Raw genomic sequence first — 27,473 nt, forward strand, 5'->3', positions numbered from 1 at the left:
AATGCCTATCTTAACAAAATGGAGTGAATTCAAAGCAAAGGTCTCTCTCACCACGTTTCAGCAGTTTAACTGTCTGAATTTCCTTCCGGATCTCTCCCACAGTACAATGCTGCTTCCTTTGTTCTTCAGATGTTGTGGATGGGATAGGCAGAGAGAAAGGGGGGCATAATCTGGGGGCATGTGCTCTCCCTTCTTATAGTTCTTTCTCTTCTTTGAAAAGCATCTCCAGCTGAGGTTCAGGAGACAGAAAGTCTGTGTGGATGGCAACTCCATCTGTTTCTTTGTCGAGACATAGATTTTTTACTCACACCCTCTTTCCTACCAAAGACTGGGCACTTACTCAGGTGATGGTCCATTTGATTTTATTGACACTTGGCTGAGGCATCAGCTTGCCTTTTATCTCTGGGGAACTGGTTTGTGACCGCTCCCCAGACACGGAACATGTCTTAGTCATACCATAAAGAGGAATCTTATAACTTTACATACAATGTTGCCACATATATGTTACTAGGACAATAATGATCAACAAATTATGAGTTTTCAAATAATACCTCACAAGGCATACTTTATATAACATTGATCACATTCCTGTGAAAGGGGTGAACACAGGGGTACAGACCATCACATAGAGACCTCTTTGATATTTTTAATGAAATAAATACTACTGGGAATTGTGTGATTATGGGAGACTTTAATTTCCCAGATATAGATTGGAGGACAAGTGCTACTAATAATGGTAGGGCCCAGATATTCCTGGATGTGATAGCTGACAGATTTTTCACCAAATAGTCACTGAACCAACAAGAAGTAATGCCATTTTAAATTTAATATTGGTAAGTAGCGAGAACCTCACAGAAGAACTGGTTGTAGAGGACAGCCTTGGTTTGAGTGATCATGATTTACTCAGTTTAAACTAAATGGAAGGATAAATAAAAATATGTCTTCAACTAGGGTCCTTGATTTCGAAAGGGCAAACTTAAAAAAAATAAGGAAATTAGATAGGGAAGTGGACTGCACTGAAGAATTCAAGAATAAGAATGTGGAGGAGGCTTGGAATTACTTTAAATCAAAGTTCCAGAAGCTATCTGAAGCCTGCATCCCGAGCAAAGGGACAAAATTTGTAAAGAAGGGTTGCAGACCAAATTGGATGAGCAAGCACCTCAAACAGATTATTAACAGAAAGCAGAAAGCCTAAAAGGAACGGAAGATGGAAAGGATCAGCAAGTGTATGGAAAAAGTGAGAACTGCTAAAAGCCAAGCAGAGTTGGACCCTGAAAAGGAAATTAAAACCAATAGTAAAACGTTCTATAACCATATAAATAAAAAGAAAACAAACAAAGAAGAAGTGGGACCATTAAGCACAGAGGATAGAGTTGAGATTAAAGATAACCTAGACCTGCCTAACACCTAAATGAATACTTTGCTTCAGTTTTTAATAAGGGTAATGAGGACCTTAGGGATAGTGGCAGGGTGACTAATGGAAACACGGATATGGAAGTAAAAATTACAACATCCAAGTGTAAGTCATACTCAAACAGCTTACTGGGACCAAATTGGGGGACCAAGCTAATCTGCATCCAAGAATATTAAAGTAACTGACACATGAAATTGCAAGGCCAATAGCAAGGATTTGTAATAAGTGAAGTGAAGTGGCGTGGGCCACAGGGACGTTCTGGCCACTGCTTCATGCTGCTCCCATTGGCTGGGAATGGTGAACCGCGGCCACTGGGGGCTGCGGGCGGCCGGGCAAATGTAAACAAACTGTCTAGTGGCCAGCCAGCTGATTACCCTGACAGGCTGCATGAGGCCCATGGGCCATAGGTTGCCCACCACTGTGTTAGTACCATCATACAAGGCACTGGCGAGACCTCATCTGGAATACTATGTGCAATTCTGGTCTCCCATGTTTAAGAAAGATTTATTCAAACTGGAACAGGTCCAGAGAAGCGCTACTAGGATGATCAGAGGAATGGAAAACTTACCTTATGAGAGGAGACTCAAGGAGCCTGGTTTGTTTAGCCTAATCAAATGAAGGCTGAGGGGAGATATGATTTTGTTCTCTATAAATACATCAGAGGGATAAATACCAGGGATGGAGAGTAGTTATTTAAGTGCCAATCTTGACACAAGAACAAATGGATATAAACTGGCCATCAACTAGTTTATGCTTGAAATTAGACAAAGGTTTCTGATCATCACAGGAGTGAAGTTCTGGAACAGACTTCCAGGAGAGCAGAGGGGGCAAAGAAAACCAAGTTGTTTCAAGACTGATTTTGAAAAGTTTATGGAGGGAATGGTATGATGAGACTGCCTACTATGGCATGTGGCCCATCTGCAACTGCTAGTAGCAAAAATCCCCAATGGCTAGAGATGGGGCACTAGACTGGGAGGGCTCTGAGTTACTACAGAGAGTTCTTTCCCAGGTATCTGGCTAGTGGGTCTTGCCTACATGCTCAGGGTTCAACTGATCACCATAGTTGGGGTCGGGAAGGAATTTCCCCCCAGGTCAGATAGGTAGAGACGCTGAGGGTTTTTCACCTTCCTCTGCAGCATGAGGCACAGGGCACTTACTGGTTTAAAGTAGAGTAAAATGGTGGAGTCTCTGTAACTCAAAGTCTTTAAATCATTATTTGAGGACTTCAGTAACTCAGCCAGAAGTTATAGGTCTATTACAGGTGTGAATGGGTGAGGTTCTGTGGCCTATAATGTGCAGGAGGTCAGACTACATGATCATAATGTTCCCTTTTAAAGTTCCCTGTTGAAGTCTATGACTCTATAATATTGGTGCAGAAAATCCAGCCACCAGCGGCAGAAGTATCCAAAGCTGGGACTACTATTTTGCGGGGGGCAAGAGGAGGGATAAAAATGAGTCCAGGTCAGAACCTCCTGTCCCCCAGAACTGTGCAAGGGAGACCCACCCACACACTCGGGAGGCAGTAGAACCTAGATGGTGCCTCCCCTCTCATGTGCCATGTGGGCTGCAGAGAGGAGCCATCAGACACTCCAACTGGTAGGGGCAGAGGCAGCCAAAGCAGGGACCTTCGGGCCTTTGGACATTCAGAGAACTTTCTACAGTTTTGACAAGGCTTACTCTAATCTGTGCTCATTGGCTGCTTCCTCCAACCCGCCCGCCCACCTCCCTCACAGTATCTTAATTTCAGCTTCAGTCTACACCTGCCCCATTCCCTCATTCCTCTTCCCTTCCCTTTTTCTTTCCCTTTAGTCTGTCTACCCCAAACTAACCTCCTCTCCCAAATACATAAATAAATGAATAAATTGTGGAATAACATGCTGTTTGCTGCCATCACACTGTTCATTCGGCTTGTGTGTTCTACCCCTTCCCCAACCCTATGCCTGTCTTGTCTATTTAGAGTGCAAGCTCTTTGGGGAAGGGGCCATCTATTACTCTGTGTTTGTACAGTGCCTAGCCCCATGGAGCCTCTCTCTCGGTTGGACCTAAGGTGCTATGGCAATAAGCTTAAAAAAAGAATTTAGTTCTTGCCACAGAACTTAATCCTATTTTACTGCAGATTTCACGGACTATAACCATGAGTACCAACAAAAGTATCCTACCACTGAGATATACTTACAAGCAGCTGAGAAGGCTTATTTGACAGTGATGGGTTTTGTACCACAACTTCACTATGATTCAGAACAGGGATGGAAACTTTAAGGTAGTAGAGGGCCACAGAAGCCATTAAAACCCTTTGGCAAGCCATATAGAAAAAAAAATATTCAGACTGAGCTGGGTCACAGAGGGGTGCAGTCTTTTAGTAAAGCTGCTGCTGCCGTGTACTGCTCCGCCTGGCTCCGCCTCCCCATCAACACCTGTTCCGACTCTGCCCCATGCTACCCAGCTCCAGTTAGTGCCTTCCCATTGGCTGATTGTGGGGGAGCTCAAAGCCAATCAGGTTCTGGCCAGACCCTCCACCAGAGGTGGGGGGAGGGCATACCTCTGTCAATGGGGAAGAAGTAACCAGAGCAGGGTGGCGTGGGATAGAGCCAGAGCCTATGTCAATGGGCGGCCAGGCGCATGGGTTCCCCATGTGGCAGAGTCTGTGTCCATGGTGGAGAAAAGCAGAGGCAGGGACTGGCAGCAGCACGACCCGTGTGCCAGGTCACAATGACACTCAGATTTGGTCAGCTGCCCCTCTGTCATGCCAGCAGGGAGGGGGCTCAGGAAGGGTCTATTGGCATTGGTTACTGTCCCTGCATTGGTAGAGGTGTACCCTGACCTTCCCACGCTGGGCGAGGAGGGATTGGCCACAATCAGTTTGGCGGTGGGAACTGGAAACCAATGACAGCAACAAGAGTCAGGAGGTGTGGGACAGAGCCTCCTCCCTTACGTGAGTGACAGAGAGGTGGTTGGGCCATTGAGTGGCACTGCAACTCAGCACAGGGGCTCCTGCTTCCAGTCCTGGCTTTGCTCTGCTCCACACTCCCTGCAAGCGACCTCACTACAAGCAGTGTGCGTGATGCTCAGAATTGGGTGGGCCTGGGTGCTAACAGCCCACTCAGGCTCACCTGTGGCTGTGCCCCTACTCAACCCCGCCCCCCCAAATAATATTTTCACTGGCCACCTATGGGTGGGTCAATAAAATGATCTGGTGGGCTGGATGCAGCCCCCGGGTCACCAGTTAACCATCCTTGATTTTTAGAGCAAGGGCATGACTTTCCCCCTATTATAAACCCACCTTCAGACTCCAGTGGTGAGATCACAAGGAAAACAGTGTGGGTACCTCTACACAGCAATTAAACACCTGTGGCTGGCCTGGGGGTCAGCTGACTCAGGCTTGGGCTACAGAGTTGTAAAATTGTGGTGTAGACATTCAGGCTTGGGATGGAGCCTGAGCTCTGGGGCTCTACACGGAGCGGGGGGGGGGGGGGGGAGGAGGGAGGGTCGCAAAGCCCAGGCCTCAGCCTGAGTTCGAAGAGCAGCACTGCAATATTACCGCTCTGCAGCCAGAGCCCTGTGAGGCCGAGTCAGCTGACCCTGTTTAATCGCTGTGCAGTCATACCCAGGAGGGCCCTGTTAGATTGAGGAGCTCATTTTCAGGAAAATCCTATAAGGCCTGAGCCCAACTAAAGAAAACAGAAATACAGGGAGGGGAACAAACATCTTCTCTTCACAATCAAAAAGTGGAATTAGAGGTACAGAGAGAACAGTGTATATTGTTACTTTCTGGCAGTTACATTGTATTGCCCTGCTTTGGCTGAACTGGTGGGCTTATGAAATCGAGATTGATGTAGCTTTCTGGTTTTGGGAGAGAGGGCGGGGTTTGTTGGTGGAGGAAGAAATGAAGGGTGGGAACACTACTCTAGTCTAAAAGGGGAAGTCTAGAGTGTCTCACTTTCTTCTGCATTGGGAATTACACTCACAAACTGGAGCAGTAAAAGAGCCAATATCCCTTTCTTTTCAGTCACATGGTGAACATAGAGTGCACTGCGGTTAGACTTCCTTCACCAGAATCCCCCATAGCTGTAATATGCACTTCACAAACATGGCTATCCACAGGGGGTACAGAGAAATGGGATGGAGGAACAGTCTTTCAAGCAAGAGCTGGCAAGATTTGCAGCTGAATTTACAAACCGACAAATTCAAATAGCTTCTCTTTCCACTGTACAATCACAGATACACCCAAAAAAGAACTAAACACAAACAATGTTACTATTGCACTGAATTATACAAATGTTTTTGTTCAGTACTGATCTTAGGAAAAGAATGGTTTTAAAAACAGTAATGTCAACGACTTTTCTTTCAAACTCAAGTTGTAGCTCTCGTTTTCATAGGCAAAATGCAGCCAAAGTTTTGAAACTGAATCAAACTCAGACGGAATCATGCTAGATAGCACTGAGATTAATGCTTCTCTCCTTATTTCTTGTTTTTTAAGGTCAGATAAACTGTATCAGAAATCACATATGAAGTGCTTATTGGATAATTCTCCCCTAAATGATATAAAAAATAAGGATATAGAGATCATTTATGCAGTCCTTTGATAACTCTGAAACCATAAACTGAAAGCAGAAAACTCACCTTGGAATTAACTGTTAATAGCATCTGCTTCTTATCAAGTTTCTTTTATTTTCAAATTTTTACATAATCTCACATGGAATACCTCAGATGGAGGTCTGTCAGGGTTCCCTCCCCACTCTGAACTTTAGGGTACAGATATGGGGACCTGCATGAAAGACCCCCAAGCTTACTTCTACCAGCTTAGGTTAAAACTTCCCCAAGGCATAAATTCTCCTTTGTACCTTGGATTAGGTAAATGCTGCCATCACCAAGTGATTCAAACAAACATCCTAAATGTTTGGAGCCCTATCTTCCCCCTAAAATCCCCCCAAGCCCTACACCCCCTTTCCTGGGGAGGCTTGAGAATAAATAAGATGAGCACAGACCAACCTTGGGTTTTTTAGGACACTAAAAAAACCAGTCAGATTCTAAAAAATACCCAGAACTTTATTAGAAAGAAAAAAGGTAAAAGAAGCACCTCTGTAAAATTAGAATGGAAGATGATCTCACAGGGCAATCAGATTCAAACCACAGAGGATTTCCCTCTAGGCAAAACCTTAAAGTTACAAAAAGAAAAAACAAAACAAAACAGGAATACACCTTCCTCTCAGCACAGAGAAAATCACAAGCCAAAACAAAAGATAATCTAACGCATTCCCTTGCTAGTACTTACTAATTCTGTAGGAGTTGGATTGCTTGATTTCTTGATCTGTCTCCGACAAGAGCCACACAGAACAGACAGAGCAAAGCCTCCCCCCCCCAGATTTGAAAGTATCTTGTCCACTTATTGGTCCTTTGGGTCAGGTGCCAGCCAGGTTCCTTGAGCTTCTTAACCCTTTACAGGTAAGAGGATTTTGTGCCTCTGGCCAGGAGGGATTTTATAGTACTGTATACAGAAAGGTGGCTACCCTTCCCTTTATATTTATGACAGGCTCACTGAAAAGTTCCATGGTACTTTGAACTAACTGGTTGGTGATTAGTGTAACATACATTACAGCCCACTGTCCAATGAGCAAAATTCCATCCTTAGATCCCTCCATGCGCATCTTTGCAAGTCATGAATTTTACGATTCCATAAGAAAAACATGATTCTGCCCTGCTTAGAGTAGACCTGTCATTGGAGTAACATGGTGTGTACACCTGGAATTAGCAGAGCACCCAGAAATCATGTGCTTGACTTAAGTTGAATCCCAAACCCTGAAAATCTGTGTATGCTACATCATAACAAACTGGGGGCTTAAAATATTTCAAGAAATAACTGCATACAAAGTGGTGCATTCAACAGACAAAAGGAAGCTGTTGGATACATGCATTTCACAACTCTAACCTCCACCTGAGGTTCACATACAAAATCCATAAATCCAGGATAATCACATTGATCTGTAACACTCCCTCAAAGGCTTTTATGGGTTCATCCTGCAAGGTCCTGGGCACTCTGGCTGCAAACCAGCAAAGCACTTAAGTACAGGCTGAAAGCTAACCTTGAGTGCTTTGCTGGATGGAGGCCAGGGTGCTCAGGCCCTTGCTGGGCAGGTCCCCATAAACATAAGTTATTCTTTCTGTGCAAATCAGTTATTCTTTGACAATTTAATCCATGCTATATTACCCACTCCTGCTCTTCAGATTCCACGTTCTGCTTCTTTCACCACTGCGGTTCCCAGGAGAGCGCTGCGGTTCGGCGGATACTGACTTCTATTCGCGGCTATCCGCATCCACGGGTATATATTTGTATTTGCGCAGGGCTCTACAAGTGACCGTCCTGGCCCAGGCGGGAAGAGGAAGGGGCAGGGCCAGAGCTGGAAAGCTAGAGCCCCTCCTCTTCCAGCCATGCTGCCTAGGCACTCTCTAGGCAGCTGCTGTGCTGCACTGGGCAGCATACAGGAGTGGCTCCAGGGCCTGGCTGCCAGGAAGAGCAGACGAATGCCAGGGAGAGCCAGCGCAGCAGGAGGACAGAGCCCCCCACCCAGGTAATGTGGGATGGGGAGAGGATGGGGAGAGTGCGGGGGCCCTGGGCTGAGGGCGGGGAGGAGTCACGTGTGAGGTCACAGGGGGGTCACGTGGGGAGGTCACATGCTCCCCCTTTAGCTGGTCGCCCCCTTTGTGTCCCTCTCATGAGTCGCCATACCGGTAAGAGTTAAAATCTATTTGTACCACTGGGTTTCACATTTGCAGATCTGTGCAGCCCTTCCACAGCCAGATCCCCAAAAGAAATGAATGTTTCGTGAAGGGTAACAATTAGTATTTTGTGCCTAGAGATAAGAGAGATTTTTGTTGCATAATTTTCTTCAAAGGGGATGAATTTTGACCTGTGTAATCATGTCTCAAAATGAAGGGTTGAATCCTGCTTTTATTGCTGAAATTATAATATACAGATGCCATATGTAGAAGAGACATCCATGTGATGAATTGCAGAGCCAGGAGATAAAATGAATTCATCACATACTCTGAACCACTTGCATGCTGCCCAAGGTTTGCTTCTAACATTTCAAACTCATGAGCATCTTCAAAGGGCCACTGTATTTTTGGATATCCTGATACAGAACTTTCTTTTTCCTCCCAACCCAATTTACTCTCATCATGGGCAATATTCAGTCCAGCATTAGAGACAGGTTAATGCCTGATAGGGCTAGAAATAGATTTATGCCATTGGAAAGAGGAGATAACTCCATGTCCCAGTGGGACAGGGCTTGATTCTACTGCTGGAAGGTCCAGAGGTATATTTTAAGTCATAACATTTATGCATGGATGTGTTATTTTAAGTTATTAGTTTTTTCATTTTAAAAATGTAATTACATATTTTTCTGCTTTCATGAGTTCTGTACTGCTGGACTCAAAAGAGGCCTAATTTTACAGACCTACATATAATATATATGGACACAAATACACACGTAATTACAGGACAGAAATGAAGGGATGTTCCCTTTGTGAAATGTTTGCATTCAACTCCTGTTTAGCAGTAATTTACTGCTCTAAACTGTACTCATAAAAGAGCTGCTTTTAAATCTTTGAAGTAGTCTATGCTAGTGCCTATGGTTCAACTCGATCTACTAAAATCAAGCTAAAGGCATTACTCTTCATCTGCAACAGGAAAAGGTCAAGTTTAGGGTCTGACTGAGCTAGCACGTGTAATCTAAGCACAAGTACACTGGGACCACTCTTCCTCGTCAAGACAAGGCCTCCGAGGGTCACTTTTACATTGAACCCTAATTCCAAATTTGACCTAGCTTCAGGTGGATATGGAAGTTTTTCACAGCCCTAATCTCAATGTCTACTACATACGCAAGACAAGTATTAACTTTCCTCATTAAATCTGTTCAACAAGCAACTGGAGAACAAAAACAATTGTTCTTACACAAGATTATTAATCAAAAACCTCAAAAGAACCGGAATACTTGTAACTTTGTCTGATTTGAATCTCTGTTTCTAAGAGATAAAAGAGTGACAGTGATTGTTTGGAGTCTTTTGTTCTGGTTTCACATGACAATGATTTGACCCAGACTGCGAAAGATAAATCCAGCCAAGTTCCTATAGGAAGATGAGCAAATGAAAAATTGTGCCTTTCACCATGGGTATATTTAATGAAATTACTCACTTGAAAGCAGGATTAAATCAATACCTTGTGGTTGGAAACACTTACACACTGTGGAACCACTTACACCAGACGGTGGAAAGATTCAGTGAAATAAGCAATTAAAAATATAACAAAGGGAACACCAAGGAAAATTAAAGAGGAAATAATTAAACTCAAAAGATGACTTGGAAATGTAAATTCAGTGGCACATAGACAAAAGACCCTGGGGAAAATACTTTGATATGTTAAAACACAGGTACAGTGGCTAGTAAAAAGCTTGAACAAATTCCCAGAAGGAGCAAGAGTCTGCATTAACCAAAACAGAGGCTAATGGCCAAGTTTAGAGTTGAGGTTTAGGGTAAACTAGGCCCCTGTAAGCTGCTAACTTGCAGAAGGCTTTTGAAGAATTAAAGGCCAATTTGGCAACATGTGAATCTGAGCCCATCAAGCCCTGTTGGAAATTATTTAAGGTTAACCAGTCTTGACAGCCGCATAATTAAAATCTCCTACCTCTCCCTCTTTAACCCAGCATGATAGCCTTTGGAGTTGTCGTTTACTTTCAAGCAGTAACAGTCAGTTAATTTCTGGTGGTCTAAACCTCTTGCCAAGTGGAATTTCTTGCACTTATCCATAACATTCTTTCTTTCTATATTTTTTCTACATACCTCAGTGGACCATAATTCATCGTGGTATTTTGATAGCTCATAGACTGATTTTTTTTAAAGTTAGTTGGTAGGTTAGTATGTGTCTCCCTGATATATTATGGAAAACATTTTGCTTGTGATTTAAAAGCAATAAGATAAATGATGCATTTTCAAGAAAATGACGGGGCAAAATTATACCATGGGAAATTTGGACATCTTAGACTTTGATGACATTACTCTGAATTTGCCTCAGTGTAAATGAAACTAGAATTGTGTAAAATCTTTCAAAAAATTGGGAGAAATAAAATTTATTGTAAAAAGCCTTCAAGTACTTAACTCTGTTGCAACAATTCTAGATGGAAGCAGCAGCGATGGGATGGAAATAGATCTGGCCATTAAAAATAACACAACAAACAATCCACTTAGAAAGAGTGAGGGAGGAAATTTTTCTTGCTTTTGGTAAATTCTATCTATAAATGTTAAAACAGATCTGACTAGCACAAATGTTTAAAATTCAGACACAATGACATATACAGACACAACCATTATTTCCTCTACCCTCTATATGCAGGGATAATTTCAAAATGCAGATTTAATTACTAAGCCTTTCTTACGAACCTTTCAGATTTGGTCTCCTGAGGTGGTGACAGAGTTGTCCCATAACGAGAAATGGGTGTGGTAGGTGCACTGATTCCAGAATAAGGTCTTGTAGAGGAATAAGAGTTGTTGCCATAGCTACTGTTTCTGAAGTTACCAGAAGAATAGGAGGCAGGCGGAGAAAAGGAGAGACAAAGAGAAAGAAAGAAAATAATCAGCAAGCAGACATGTGGCAGCAAACCCTCTATTCATAAGGGGGATCAAAGGATGTTGTACCCCAGAACTCCATGAACTTTCAGCCACATCCCCACCTTTGAAAAAAAGTAGCATGTCACTCATTTTAATATAACCCATAACAAGGACACAATTAATATTGTACATTTTAAACTACTGGTATGGAGATTAAAAGAAGGATTACAATGTTCCTTTAAAGTGACAGCTGTTCACTGGAATACCTAACTGACTGCTCAGTTACTCAGAAATTTATTAGCTGGTTTGGGAGCTGATAATCAACCACCAGGAAAGAAATCGAAAAGATCAATGTCAGCAGTATTCATTCCAAGTGAAATAAAGGAAAACACCAGTATTCCCCAGGCATTGTCAGAACATGGACTCAAATGATTGGCTAATGTTTCTGCTGTAAATGAAAAGCATCCAAATTCTTTTCAATTAAAACATGAAGTATTTTCTTTCCCCACCCCTTCTTTCCCAACCTAAGTCATAGCTTATGTGCCATTTCTTATGATGTCTGTAAAAAATCATAGCCACAGTTAAAAAAGACGCGTCTCTGGAAGCACAGCTTTAGGAATTTCTACCATCCATTCACTCCATTAAAAAAAATGTTTGACTTCAATGTTAGCTTGTTGATCAAAGAGAAATTGTTTCCAGGGCTCTTGGAATGGTCACCTCCCCAGAGCCCTTAGTATCAATGTTTTCATCCTGGCTTTTCTACTGAGCAGAAAAGGCAGCTGCACAGCTTTCATGTGTCTTTTAACCGCTCCACCATCATATGTAACTGACATGTCATGGGTGCTGGCTTTGGAAAAGTTTTAACCTTTCTTTCTACTTTTTGGAAGAGATGCACCTTTTCCATTGGGACTGTATGCCAGATGGTAGTTAAATTATTCCAGGAAGCCAACCCACCCAAATGACAAAATTTCATGAAAGAAAAGCATAGTGTCGTTTTCTTTTTAACAGCTCATTAGATTAACTATACTCCATTTATTTTATCACTCCTCTTCCCCCTCAAAATGCTAGTACTGCATAATTTCACTTCATTCAGGCATGTTACTTGAAAACCTAGGTGTCTTTTTCAGCTCAGATTAACTCCTATCATTTTGCTTATGGAAAACTGCTTTATACAAATGTCCAAATTTCATTCTTTGGGCTACAACCTGAAGTACTGATTGCCATGGGCTAGAGTGATACAGTTAGAGTAAATTTAAGCTAGGAATCTTTTATGGGAGGGACCTTGCTATGAACAGAATGGATTTCCTCTCCATATCCCCATACCCATACCAATTGTGCATGTCTTAAAGCATGCCCAAACACCTATTTGTAAGGCTTTGTATACTATGTGTCTGTATAGCATAGGTCCTCTTTGGTCACATAGGCCTAAAGTTGCCACTGGTCTTCACTCTGATACAGATTAAATTGGTAGCTGTGAGCAAGTAACCACTCTTCTGCCTCGGTTTCTACATCTAAGATATTGAGATAACACTACTTACATCTCTCTCATGGGATGTTGGGAAGCTTAAATGATCCTGGTGAACGGGAAGGGAAAATCCTTTGAAAAAGGAAAGTGCTCTTAATAGTCCAAGTGTTGAGTGGTGGAATAGTATAACTCAATTCCTTTTAGAGTGTTTGGGGGCTACAAAGCACACTAACTAAGGGAGAGACCTTGGCATCTGTAGTCTGTCAGAAGCAAATGATGTCAGCTTGGATATGAAAGTGAAGATCATCCACTCCTTATCCCACTACAAAGATAAAAATCTGCATAACTTTCAGTAAGCATCATATAATACAGAGACGTAAGTAGGGGATAAGAATCTGTAGTAACTTGTCAGACTTAATGATTTTGCATAACAAAATAACAATCCAAATAAACCTAAATATTTTATTTGCTAAGACTTTTACTATATGCAAAATATTTACCAATTGCTTATTGAAAACATGTGCATTGAGGATTTACTACTATGCTCAGTAAGGGCAGTATAACCACTAATCGGCTGTTAAACCTCAAAGAGTTGCAAATAATCAATTATTTTATAAACCTATAATACTGTAAGTGGCTTATTAAATGTCATTCCAGTGTGTAGCTGGAAGTTTTAAATTAAAGTATGGCTGTTTCCCTATTTTCACTGAGATGATAGCTATTTAGGATTAAACCTATTATACATCTCTTGTGCAGGGCCGCCCGGGGTAGGGTGGGGGGGCAAGTGGGGCAATTTGCCCCGGGCCCCGCAGGGGCCCCCACGAGAATGTTGGAGGCTCCCCCCGCCTCTGCCTTCGCCTTCCCCCATCCCCCGGCACCTCAGCGCGCCATGTCCAGGAGCGGCCCTGGACAGTGCTACAGCCACGTGGCCTGAGCTCCTCCCGCTCAGAGCCATGTGGTAAGGGGGCGGGGCTGCGAGCTCCGGCGGGCCGAGCGGCAGGAGCTCCTGGACGCGGCTCGCTGAGGCTCTGGGAGAGGGGGTAAGTGGCATGGTAAGCCCCTCTGAGCCGGGCACCCCCCCAGCCCTGACCCCCAGCTCCAAGCCCAGCCCCTCTGAGCCGGGCACCCCCGACCCCATCCCCCCCCATCCCTGACCCCCAGCTCCGAGCCCAGCCCCTCTGAACCGGGCACCCCTGACCCCACCCCTCCTCCCCAGCCCTGACCCCTAGCTCCGAGCCCAGCCCCTCTAAGCCAGACACCCCCCAACCCCATCCCCCCCCATCCCTGACCTCCAGCTCCGAGCCCAGCCCTTCTGAGCCGGACACCCCCCAACCCCATCTCCTCTCCCAGCCCTGACCCCCAGCTCCGAGCCCAGCCCCTCTGAGCCGGGTACCCCCCGACCCCATCCCCCCACAGCCCTGACCCCTAGCTCTGAGCCCAGCTCCTCTGAGGCTGACACCCCCCTGACCCCATCCCGCCCACAGCCCTGACCCCCAGCTCCGAGCCCAGCCCCTCGGAGCCGGGCACCCCCCGACCCAGAGCCCAGCTCCCCACCCAGCCCTGGGCAACAGTAGCGCCACCCCCAGGCAGCGACAGCCCATTGGCACCAACCATCACCATCACCCAGTGACAGCCCATTATGTAATTGCAAATGTATACATACCATTAAAGCATTTAATGTTTTTAAATAATGTATTTCATGTATTTTCAAATTACATTCAAAAATTAATTTTTGAATGTATTTCACTGGTTATTTTTTACATTTCCAAATACATGTTACTATAGTATTGCAACTTTTTTTTATGGAAGGGGCCCCTGAAATTGCTTTGCCCCAGGCCTCCTGAATCCTCTGGGCGGCCCTGCTCTTGTGACAGACAATTTGAAACTGCAGAAAGAAAAGTTATGGCTGTATCTGTACTTAAGCATTGCAATGCAAGAGCATTGGAGGTGAAATCCTGGCCCCAACGAAATCAATGGGAGTTTTGTCATTGATTTCAGCGGAACCAGGATTTCACCCTAAAATTTCTATGACCTGATGTTGATCTCACACAGGTTTTACATCAGTATAATGCCAATGATTTCCTTGAAATTACTCCTGAAAATTATACCACACAAATGAAAGCAAAACTGATGCCCATAAGCCTTTTCCCCAAAAGATGCGTTGATCATGTTTTTTTTACTGTCACTTAGAACAGGCCAGTTATTCACTATGTATCTTGAAGAGAAACAGGATGAAATAAGAGTATCGAAGACCAAGGAGAGAGAATCAATCATGTTAAAATATAGGCTTACATGACTAAAACTAATACAGTATGTTCTAGAAACAATGCAACCCAGACAGCATGTAAACAGTACAATAAAACTCTAGAAGATGTTCTTAATTCATCTAAAAATTAATGCCAGCTGTATAAAATCTACCTGTTTTCCCTGATAACCTCTGCTTCCTTTTCTGTAACAGTTGCTGGAGACTCTTCAAAGTCATAGGAGAAAAGGTGAAAAGGGCTATGTGGTACATAAGGCAATTTCTCTACAGTTGGAGATGCCTTTGGAGTAATAGATGCTGATGAATTTTGGGAGGAGTTAAGTGAGACTGATGCAGGAGAGGATGGTGATGAATAAACAGAATAATGGAGTGAGACAGATGAATCAGGCACAGAAGATGAGCTGCTGGACGGACTCTTGGCTTTAGAGCATGAGGGAGGCCTCTTGGCTTGAGAAACTGCACTTGAGCCGGCTGAAGAATCAGAACTCTGATTCTCATTCTGCAGCTTTTCATTTGCAACCTGGTTTACGTCTGGGCTCTCACTGCAAGGGAGGGTGTGGTGAGGAGGGAAAGAGAGACAAGGCACAGCAGGATAAGGAGAAAAGGGATCAAAGATCACATAGTTAGGGGGGGGAAAGTCCAGCAGAGTCAAACAAAAACAACAACTTCCCAAATGTAGTCAATTGCCATCACTTTTAAAAAGCTAGGAAGCTCAAAGCTTTGTGTCCTAGAGGGATTCTTCTTAGGGTTGGAAAGAATGAGGAATGTTCAGATTTGGTTTAGAGGAAGGGAAGGGATTGAACCCACGGAAATTCAGAACCTGGAATCTAGTTTTCATGAGTCTTTTCCACTACAGTTCTCTATACTATCCTCAAGTGGCCAGTTAAGCCCAAAAGCAGCCTTACCATACTGGATGATCTAGCCCAAAGAACAGGTAATTTATGATGTATGCCCAAATCTAATGACCTGATATCTCAATACCACCCTGTATTCTGATATGACATGTTTTTATAAGTATGTGGAGATCTACTGACACAAAGCACTATATCAGAGCAGGTATTATTATATAAAACTCATTTACCAGAGATGAAACCCAAAATGACCCAAATCAGTATTCTTCTATCAAAACAAAACCCTACAGTGGATTTAAAAACAATGTGCTATCGGTGTGCTTATGTACCTCTTTAAGTACTTCCATGACAGTTCTCACTATAAGAGTGTCATCACAAGGCTTCTACCCCATTTAATCACTACACGGGGGCTGTATGAGGAAATTGCAAGCAGATCAGTTGTGCATAGATGCCTGTGCTCCAAGGGCAGTAGAAAGGGGTCTTTGCATAGGCACCACATAGCTTAGTGTCCTTGTAATAAAGGAGGACCAGAGGCAGGACAGGCAAGGAACCATGGGATCTGCATTTGTGCAGGTCTGTTAGCCTTGACATCCAGAGCCCTAGGCTGGAATAGCAACTACGGGGACGGCATTGCAGCCCTGAGCTGGGTCACTAGATTAGTGGGTTGATTTCATCACCCCATCCCTCTGAACTCCAACTGTGTAGCACCTGAGTACTTGGCATTTGTGAAATTGGAGTGGATTTCACCCAGTAAATAACATTCACTACAGTAATTTTGTAATGGATAATCATGAAATTACAGGAGTTTGCAGAGAGGATGAAATGATTTGCATAGAGAATTATGAACTGCTAATATCATCCATCTTTTCCACCTCAAATCTGCTGTCATAAATAACAGTGAAGATACCAACTCGATTGGACTAGAGCAACAATTTGTGTTTTTGAGGCCCAATTTCTCATAACAGCAATCTCCTCGGCAACCTGGAAACATTCATCTACTGTGCCAGATAAGAATCACCTGTCCATAGACCAATATATTCCCATAATCCCTTACAAAGTGCCCTAGAACAAATTTCCAGAGCATAGGTCACACCCAGTTATTTTACAAAGGCAGTTAAAGGGTGATAAAACAACGATCTGAATATCACTCTAGCTATATCAAAGTACATATTATTTTAGAAGTATGAAAGTTACATAAGCGCAAAACATGCCGTATATGACTCCTCAATTACACCTCTTTACATAATGTTGGTTTATATTCAGGTAATTAAATAACTTGAGTTTTTAGCTATTACTTTTAAGCATTGGATTTGAGGAAATTATCACTTAATTTTAAATTTTCAGAAGGCCATTGGTTAGATTTGCAGACTGGAAGACATTAATAACAACATTACAATATTTTCTTTGGAATTTGCACATTAAACAGTTTCCTTTCCTCCTTCAGCGCTGTAGAAGTCTGTATGAGTGTGGTTAAGTTTAAAAAAACATCCAATCTCATTTTGCAGAATTGCAGAGCCAAACATTTTAACTTAAATCAAATGGCTGTCTAGAAGAGAAAGCATATTTTCTTTTTCTGATTTATTTATTAGGATAAAGTTACCATTGGCCAAATCCATATGAATCTCAGAAAACAAATGGAAAGTATTACATGTGAACGTGTAATATTGATAGATAGAGTTTGTTTACATATACACATGCAAATGCATGCCTGTGTCCAGCTTTGTCCCTCAATTAAGTATTTTCCCCTACAAAATTTGTTAAAAATTCTAAAATAACTAGTTGGCAATATTCCAGAAATGGTAATATTTTATATTGGATTCATAAAAAGAATTATAATCATGAAAAAGGCACATTTCTGTCTGTGATGATGGATCACGGAAACACTAATAAAGGATGCTCAGGAAGAGGTGCACAGAGGCCCCAGCTCAGCAAAGTACTTCAGCATGCGATGAATTGCTTTGCTGAAAGGGATGAAATTAGGCACATGCTTAAAATTCCATCATCAGCTCTGCTTGTTAAACCTTCTGAATCAAATGAGTGTAGCTAGTGTGCAATCCATTGGATTTTTATAATTAAATGCATTTAGATATTGTCATAAATACGAACAAGACTTTGTTGATTCAAAAGCCTTTTCCTAAGGTACTTTTTAAAATGAAAAGTATGAATACGTTTTCCAGGACAGTTGAGTACTATAAATTAGTAAGGTGAATTCATGCTACAAATATTGGTGGTGAGGTCAGGAAAGGTGAGAGGAGGGACACTGAAGCCCGGTACCTGGGTTTGACCTGCCTACTGGCCTCTTCCTCCCCCTCATCCTCAGTATTAGGCTCTGTGACTGGTTGCTCCTCTTCCTCTTCTTCATACTCCTTCTCCTCTCTGAGATCAAACCAAGGAAAGAGGCATGCAATAGGATAGAAAGAGAGAAGGTGGAAGAGAAAAAGAGATAAGTCGCCCCAAAACACCAAACCCAATCATGTTAGAAATGGAAGGGAAAAAAAGACAGAAGTAGTTCAGGCACGACATGAGAAACCATCTTACCCACACTAAATCTATCGAAAAATGTGTAAGCATGCTGCAGACCGTTAAATGCACTGGTTGCACTAGCTAAGTATTTAAGTATCCAGGACATTAAAAATCATACTGATGTTATCACAAAGGGATTATTAATGCATGGATTTGTTTTCCATATTTATATCTATTAAAAAAAATCCTAAAGACTGTTCACTTCTTTTCTAGACCTAGGTAGAGCACTGCTGCAGTGCTACCCCCACAGAGGCTTGTGTATCCTATTCTCCCATATCATAGCAACGGTCAATTTATTTTGCATTAAACTATGTCACTTTGGCTTAAAGCACCACACCCAGTGAATCAAAGTGTCATAATGTTAAAAGCCAAAAATAAAATATTTTGATTGAAAAGCGGACAGTAATTTGAAAGGCACCTATTTAACAAGAAAATTAAGGATGCAAACCACCAAGTTAAAAATAAGTCTAATAAAAAAATAAACAGGATACAGTTTAGAACTCCTCAGAAGTTAAAAATTTTAGTTATAAGATGCTGTTATATGAATCATTCATTAATGAAAAAATGGGGAATCATTAGCATTGCATAAGATACATAGTTTTGATTCAGAGATCAGACTGGCAGATGAATATTACACGTCATGAATAAGCCCCACTATAAACCATAGCCCAAATATAAACTCATTAGCTACATTACATTCCTCTCAAATAATATACCTATGGAAAATTTTTAAAGGATTTCTAGTTCAGTTTCTCATTCTTTATAGCAGTTGGTCCAGTTCTCCATCTGACTTACTGAAGAATGCCATTATGTATGTTATATACAAAAGAGATATCACTTGAACTGCAACACCACAAATGGCAAGGAAATTTCTAATGTTCTCATATTCCACTCACTTTTCTAGTTGCAAGGTTTCTCTTTTTTAAATTCTAGAGGGATGCTCTGTGGATTTTTGTTTGTTTGTCTTTTTAAAATTAGTATATTTTGGAGTCAGAAGGAAACTGAATGCTGCTAGTGTGGGGAAAAAAAGGGTTTCAGTGGCACTGTTGAGGAAAAGTACAATAATCTTAATATAAACTATCCAGGTTAAAAATGCCAAATTCTATCCCATTGAAGCAAAGAGGAGTTTTGCCAATTGATTCAATGGAAGCAAGGATCAAGTCCAAAATTTGTTGCACTTGTATTGATTATGTTATATTCAAAGCTTGATCTACTAATATTGCAAGAAGATGGCAGCATTTGAAACCCTTTTCTGAAACCTCAGACAGGCATTCAACTATTCTCAAAGCATACAGAATGCAACATCAACACAGTGGGCAGCTGTCTTTAACCAATACTAAGGTGCCTTGGTGACAGAAGCATAATTAGAATCAGACTAGATGGGGCAGTCCGTTTTTTATCTTTACCCTGACCTCAAAAATTCAAATGACACAGAGCAAGCAGCATGAAAAACAGCCAATCAAGAATGTTCCTCTTACCTCCTTCACCTAACTAGCTACCAGTTGAGCATTAGCTTTGCCAACATCTGACCTCCTGCTAAGAGGGAATGCCTATCACAGCAGTGCTGCACTTGTTGCAATTCCTGTACCAGCCAGAAGTACAAGAGCAGCTGGCTTCAGACCATGGTTCATAGATCACAGTGTAATGGTTTACACTGTCAATTCCTTAACTATAGTGGCGCTGTCAGTGTTTTCTTTCACAAACCATTACATTTACATGTTAATTTGCCCAGGGGGTTTAACTCTGCCATAAATATTTGCTCTTGGGTGAATTTTGGCATATACTGGCTGAACCTTGCGGCAAAAATGTTCAGGCTACCCTCTTCATCTGAAGTAATATTTTATCCTAAAGGCTGCCTCATTCACAAAGGAGAAATCAGAAGAGCTGCATGTTTACAAAATTAGGATCTCAATGTACAACCACCCTTTTGCTGAGCACTCCTTTCTTTAAGTAGAACCACTGGCATAAAACTATTTGTCCGAGTAAGTGCTCCCCAGTGTGAGGAAGGGCTGCACAATCTGGCGCTTCCTGTAAGGTTTGTTAACTCCCATCAGGAGGTTTTTGGATCGACTTTGCCAAATACCTCTTACAAGAGAAAATGCCTCATATTACAACAGAAACAGAAACAAAATACATGCTAAGATAAATCAGTATGATAAGTATCAGTTTTACACTTCATGTATTGATTTTACAGATTTTGGTTAAGATTTTCAAAACTGGGTTCACAAATTTATTTATAGCCAAATAGGGTGAAATTCTGCCCCACAGAAATGAATGGCAGAACTCCCATTGACTTCACTGGGGTAAGACTGCACTCTGATTCAGTGTACCTCGGAGCTGCTGGCTGCTCGGCATATATGAAATACAGGACACATAACTGGTGCATAAGACCATGTACCTACTGTTGATTCCATATGGACTCTGGAGTCTGTGTGGAGTCAGTTACAGGACTGGGACCTAAATATGGATTTAGAAACCTAATTTTAGTCACACAGTTTTGAAAATCTTGGACTTTTTGTATGTAACTTGTGTGAAATGAAGTATACCATCATCGTTCTCATCGAGTTATGAACAAGGGATGTAGAGCATTACAGTAGTTTTGGTTGTTTCATTTGTCTTTGTCAGTCAGTGAGAAAATCGGATTCCCAGAGTAGAAGGGTTAACTATAGGACTGGAATTAAGTCCATATTTAGAAGAGTGCAGACTAAGTAAACTGGCCTTTATAAGCTGGTGTCACATGAATAACAGTCCCTTACAAAACTTCTGCACTTCACTTAGCCTGAAAGGAGTTTCTCTCCAGGAAAAGCCAACAACTAAGCATCCTGGAGAATTACAATAAAATCACCTAGATCAGCACAAAGAAAGTTCAGCAGGTTAACAGTAACAAAAACATACTAAAACACAGACTGCAATACCTCATTTTCTGTGCTGTCAATCAGGCACTTATCATGAGTGCTAATTCATTTAAATTAGGGCTGTCAATTAATTGCAATTAACTTACATGATTAACAAAAATTAATTGCAATTAAAAAAATGTATCGCGATTAATCGCAGTTTTAATCATACTGTTAAACAACAGAATACCAATTGAAATTTATTAAATATTTTGGATGTTTTTCTACATTTTCAAATATACTGATTTCAATTAACACGCAGAATACAAAGTGTATAGTGCTCACTTTATATTATTTTTATTATAAATATTTGACCTGTAAAAAAGATAAACAAAAGAAATAGAAAAAAGAACAGGAGTACTTGTGGCACCTTAGAGACTAACAAATTTATTTGCGCATAAGCTTTCGTGGGCTACAGCCCACTTCTTCGGATGCATAGAATGGAACATATATTGAGGAGATATATATACACATACGGAGAGCATGAAAAGGTGGGAGTTGTCTTACCAACTCTGAGAGGCCAATCAAGTAAGAGAAAAAAACTTTTGAAGTGATAATCAAGATAGCCCAGTACAGACAGTTTGATAAGAAGTGTGAGAATACTTACAAGGGGAGACAGATTCAATGTTTGTAATGGCTCAGCCATTCCCAGTCTCTGTTCAAGCCTAAGTTGATTGTATCTAGTTTGCATATCAATTCAAGCTCAGCAGTTTCTCGTTGGAGTCTGTTTTTGAAGCTTTTCTGTTGTAAAATTGCCACCCGCAGGTCTGTCATTGAGTGACCAGACAGGTTAAAGTGTTCTCCTACTGGTTTTTGAATGTTATGATTCCTGATGTCAGATTTGTGTCCATTAATTCTTTTGTGTAGAGACTGTCCGGTTTGGCCAATGTACATGGCAGAGGGGCATTGCTGGCACATGATGGCATATATCACATTGGTAGATGTGCAGGTGAATGAGCCCCTGATGGCATGGCTGATGTGATTAGGTCCTATGATGATGTCACTTGAATAGATATGTGGACAGAGTTGGCATCGGGCTTTGTTGCAAGGATAGGTTCCTGGGTCAGTGTTTTTGTTCAGTGGTGTGTGGTTGCTGGTGAGTATTTGCTTCAGGTTGGGGGGTTGTCTGTAAGCGAGGACAGGTCTGTCTCCCAAGATCTGTGAGAGTGAGGGATCATCTTTCAGGATAGGTTGTAGATCTTTGATGATGCGCTGGAGAGGTTTTAGTTGGGGGCTGAAGGTGACAGCTAGTGGTGTTCTGTTATTTTCTTTGTTGGGCCTGTCTTGTAGGAGGTGACTTCTGGGTACTCGTCTGGCTCTGTTAATCTGTTTTTTTTTCTTCAGCAGGTGGGTATTGTAGTTTTAAGAATGCTTGATAGAGATCTTGTAGGTGCTTGTTTCTGTCTGAGGGATTGGAGCAAATGCGGTTGTATCTTAGAGCTTGGCTGTAGACAATGGATCGTGTGGTGTGTCCTGGATGGAAGCTGGAGGCATGTAGGTAAGTATAGCGGTCAGTAGGTTTCCGGTATAGGGTGGTATTTATGTGACCATCGCTTATTAGCACAGTAGTGTCCAGGAAATGGACCGCTTGTGTGGATTGATTTAGGCTGAGGTTGATGGTGGGATGGAAATTATTGAAATCATGGTGGAGTTCCTCAAGGGCTTCTTTTCCATGGGTCCAGATGATGAAAATGTCATCAATGTAGCGGAAGTAGAGTAGGGGCGTTAGGGAACGAGAGCTAAGGAAGCGTTGTTCTAAGTCATCCATAAAAATGTTGGCAAAATAGTATTTTTCAATTAACTGCATACAAGTACTGTAGTGCAATCTCTTTATCGTGAAAGTGTAACTTACAAATGTAGATTTTGTTTGTTACATAACTGCACTCAAAAACAAAACAATCTAAAACTGTAGAGCCTACAAGTCCACTCATTGAGCCAATCACTAAGACAAGCAAATTTGTTTACATTTACGGGAGATCATGCTATCTGCTTCTTATTTACGATGTCACCTGAAATTGAGAACAGGTGTTCCCATGGCACTTTTGTAGCCGGCATTGCAAGGTATTTACATGCCAGATATGCGAAACAGTCATATGCCCCTTCATGCTTTGGCCACCATTCCAGAGGACATGCTTCCATGCTGATGACGCTCGTTAAAAAAATAACATGTTAATTAAATTTGTGACTGAACTCCTTGGGGAAGAATTGTATGTCTCCTGCTCTGTGTCTTACCCACCTTTTGCCATATATTTCATGCTATAGTAGTCTCGGATGATGACCCAGCATGTTGTTCGTTTTAAGAACACTTTCACTGCAGATTTGACAAAATGCAAAGAAGGTACTAATGTGAGAGTTCTAAAGACAGCTACAGCACTCGACCCAAGGTTTAAGAATCTGAAGCGCCTTCCAAAATCTGAGAGGGACGAGGTGTGGATCATGCTTTCAGAAGTCTTAAAAGAGCAACACTCTGATGCAGAAACTACAGAATCCGAACCACTAAAAAAGAAAATCAACTTTTTGCTGGTGGCATCTGACTCAGATGATGAAAATGAACATGCAGGGACATATAAGAACATAAGACAGGCCGTACCGGGTCAGACCAAAGGTCCATCTAGCCCAGTATCCTGTCTACCGACAGTGGCCAATGCCAGGTGTCCCAGAGGGAGTGAACCTAACAGGCAATGATCAAGTGATCTCTCTCCTGCCATCCATCTCCACCCTCTGACAGACAGAGGCTAGGGACACCATTCCTTACAAATCCTGGCTAATAGCCATTAATGGACTTAACCACCATGAATTTATCCAGTTCTCTTTTAAACTCTGTTATAGTCCTAGTCTTCACAACCTCCTCAGGTAAGGAGTTCCACAAGTTGACTGTGTGCTGCGTGAAGAAGAACTTCCTTTTATTTGTTTTAAACCTGCTGCCTATTAATTTCATTTGATGACCCCTAGTTCTTGTATTATGGGAATAAGTAAATAACTTTTCCTTATCCACTTTCTCCACATCACTCATGATTTTATATACCTCTATCATATCCCCCCTTAGTCTCCTCTTTTCCAAGCTGAAGAGTCCTAGCCTCTTTAATCTCTCCTCATATGGGACCCGTTCCAAACTCTTAATCATTTTAGTTGCCCTTTTCTGAACCTTTTCTAGTGCCAGTATATCTTTTTTGAGATGAGGAGACCACGTCTGTACGCAGTATTCGAGATGACGGCGTACCATCGATTTATATAAGGGCAATAATATATTCTCAGTCTTATTCTCTATCCCCTTTTTAATGATTCCTAACATCCTGTTTGCTTTTTTGACCGCCTCTGCACACTGCGTGGACATTTTCAGAGAACTAGCCACGATGACTCCAAGATCTTTTTCCTGACTTGTAGCTAAATTAGCCCCCATCATATTGTATGTACAGTTGGGGTTATTTTTTCCAATGTGCATTACTTTACATTTATCCACATTAAATTTCATTTACCATTTTGTTGCCCAATCACTTAGTTTTGTGAGATCTTTTTGAAGTTCTTCACAGTCTGCTTTGGTCTTAACTATCTTTAGCAGTTTAGTATCATCTGCAGACTTTGCCACCTCACTGTTTACCCCTTTCTCCAGATCATTTATGAATAAGTTGAATAGGATCGGTCCGAGGACTGACCCTTGAGGAACACCACTAGTTACCCCACTTCATTCTGAGAATTTACCATTAATTCCTACCCTTTGTTCCCTGTCTTTTAACCAGTTCTCAATTCATGAAAGGACCTTCCCTTTTATCCCATGGCAGCTTAATTTACATAAGAGCCTTTGGTGAGGGACCTTGTCAAAGGCTTTCTGGAAATCTAAGGCCTGGTCTACACTTACCCCCCAAGTCGAAGTAAGGTACGCAAATTCAGCTACGTGAATAACGTAGCTGAATTCGACATACCTTACTTCGAATTTACCGCGGTCCACACGCGGCAGGCAGGCTCCCCCGTCGACTTCGCGGTACTCCTCTCGCCGAGCTGGAGTACCGCAGTCGACGGGGATCACTTCCTGGTTCGATTTATCGCGTCCACACCAGACGCGATAAATCGAACTCGGAACTTCGATCCGCAGCCGTCGAACTACCGCGTAAGTGTAGACTAGCCCTAAGTACACTATGTCCACTGGATCCCCCTTGTCCACATGTTTGTTGACCCCTTCAAAGAATTCATATGAATCTTTAGTGTATCTGGCACATAAATATCTTGCAACACCGAGTACAAGAGTGCCATGAGAATGTCTGTTCTCACTTTCAGGTGACACTGTAAACAAGAAGCGGGCAGCATCGTATTCTGCACATGTAAACAAACTTGTTTGTCTGAGCGATTGGCTGAACAAGAAGTAGGACTGAGTGGACTTGTAGGCTCTACAGTTTGACATTGTTTTATATTTGAATGCAGATATTTTTGTGCATAATTCAACATTTGTAAGTTCAACTTTCATGATAAAGAGATTGAACTACAGTACTTGTATTAAGTGAATGGACAAATACTATTTCTTTTTTTTTTACAGTGCAAATATTTGTAATAAAAATAAATATAAAGTGAGCACTGTACACTTTGTATTCTGTGTTGAAATTGAAATCAATCTATTTGAAAATGTGGAAAACATCCAAAATATTTAAATAAATGGTATTCTATTATTGTTTAACAGTACGATTAATCACACGAGTAATTATGATTAATTATTTTAATCGCACAATTAATCACAATTAATTTTTTAATCGCTTGACAGCCCTAATTTAAACATGTGTTTGAAGCAGGGACACACATCAAAGTGTAGTCATACAAGACATCTATGCTTCTCATATGGTTATATGAACTTGGCCTTTGGTCTCACATCTCACAACACATATACGATGTGCAGGAAAGTTGTACGTAATAGCCGCACATCTGGAGGATTAGATTGTTTCAAGAATCACAGTAATAGGATAGGGAGCAACTTTCACTTCTATGTCACTTGCTATAATAGATCCCAGGTTAAAAAAAACTAAAAATCATCATCACATGACAGCTATATGGATGTCTATGAGTTCATGACCTTAGCCCAGTTCCTAGTGGACAGGCAGTCACATCTCCAAAACCACCAGTACAATCAGCACCCTTATTGGCAGTCTCAGGAGCGAGGCCAAGGCCAGGATGGGCCTGAGTGAGATTTACACATCCACTCCCCCTTAGTGGTGGGCCCTTCAAGCCAGAGTTCAGGAATACTAGTGGGGTCATATGAAGTTCTTAGGTTTCCTCTGCTCTTGCTCTTCCTCTCGTGTGTACACACAGAATACTTCAATTTCCAGTGCTAGTCATCTGGCATCTTTTACAAGCACTGACCGCACTTTTGGGATTAAAAAAACCCAGTATGTCTTCTTATGTGTTACTGCTTCCATGATTTCAGGGCAGGATATTCAAAATCAGATAACTGGTTGGGAGCCCATCTTACCACTGCCTGCCCCAAATCAGGTTGTGAACCTATGGACCTATTTGCAGCATAGCCTCTGGCCACCAAATAACCAGCAACTCAGACATTTGTGTATTGTTTCAAAGTATCACATGTTTCAAATGATCTACACATGGAGCATTCCTATGGCACTCTTGGTTTTATGGTTTACAATTGGCCATTAACACGTATGCAGTTAATCTTTTCAAAGTTGCACATTTTGTAGGAAATCAGCCTATTTTTCTAGAACAAGCACTTTTGATTATGTATAACCAAAATGAGGACAATAAACAAGGAAATTAAACTCACTGCTGAGTGGACACTTAAGAGTGAGCATAGGCACATGGTCTCCATGTCCTCTACATGGATCAGTTAGTCCCAGAGAGGCTAGTAAAGTATCTACATAACAGCCCAATTGATCCTGGGGATAGCAGGCTCAGTGTGAAAGTGGTGGTGGTGGGGTTCGGGGGAGGAGGGCAGAAGTGAACTGAAGCTGCTCCACAAGCACGAGGTGCTGAGTGCCTTGGGCTGAGACACAGGAAGTCATGTAAATGAGTTCTCCCACTCCCCCACTCTTAAAGCTGCCTTACGTTAATCCAATTTGTGTCTCTCCTCCTACCTCCCCCATCCTAGAGATGCAATAAGATCTGTAAGGCTCCAATATACACGACAAGATGAGATCAGGGTTCCTAATTTTGGGGGGAGGAGGGAGGGAATTTTTTTGTGGCAGTGGGTGGATTGGAGGGTGGAAAGTTGATAGCTTGAGTGAGTAGCTCTCTCCCTCTCTCCTCCCTTCTCCCCAGCTATCCAATGATGGTGCAACGGACTGATGGGTCCAAACTATGCTTCTTAGATGATGGCTTCATTTTAGAGATGCCAGCCAGCTGGACTTCTTCTCAGGCCATGGTGACCCTTCTCATGTACTCTCTCCCAATGCCAGCAGCTCAGAAGGAATCTGGCCCTCATCTGAATGTTAGAAAGGCTCAGTGACTCTGCTGATATCAGCCTTAGCAG

The 27,473-nt window shown here is 42.0% G+C and overlaps 1 protein-coding gene across 2 annotated transcripts in view; it reads right to left on the reverse strand.

Moving 5' to 3' along the window:
* Nucleotides 1-27,473, reverse strand: part of FHOD3 (formin homology 2 domain containing 3) — a 652,884-nt gene that overhangs the window by 129,531 nt on the left and 495,880 nt on the right. For both annotated transcript variants that reach the window (XM_065398378.1, XM_065398377.1), the window contains exon 11: nucleotides 10,847-10,972. In XM_065398378.1, coding sequence (XP_065254450.1) covers nucleotides 10,847-10,972 — 126 coding nt within the window. The remainder of the gene's footprint in view (nucleotides 1-10,846; nucleotides 10,973-27,473) is intronic.

The sequence above is a fragment of the Emys orbicularis genome, chromosome 2 (genome assembly GCF_028017835.1).
Source record: "Emys orbicularis isolate rEmyOrb1 chromosome 2, rEmyOrb1.hap1, whole genome shotgun sequence".
In the NCBI taxonomy this organism is placed as follows: Eukaryota; Metazoa; Chordata; order Testudines; family Emydidae; genus Emys; species Emys orbicularis.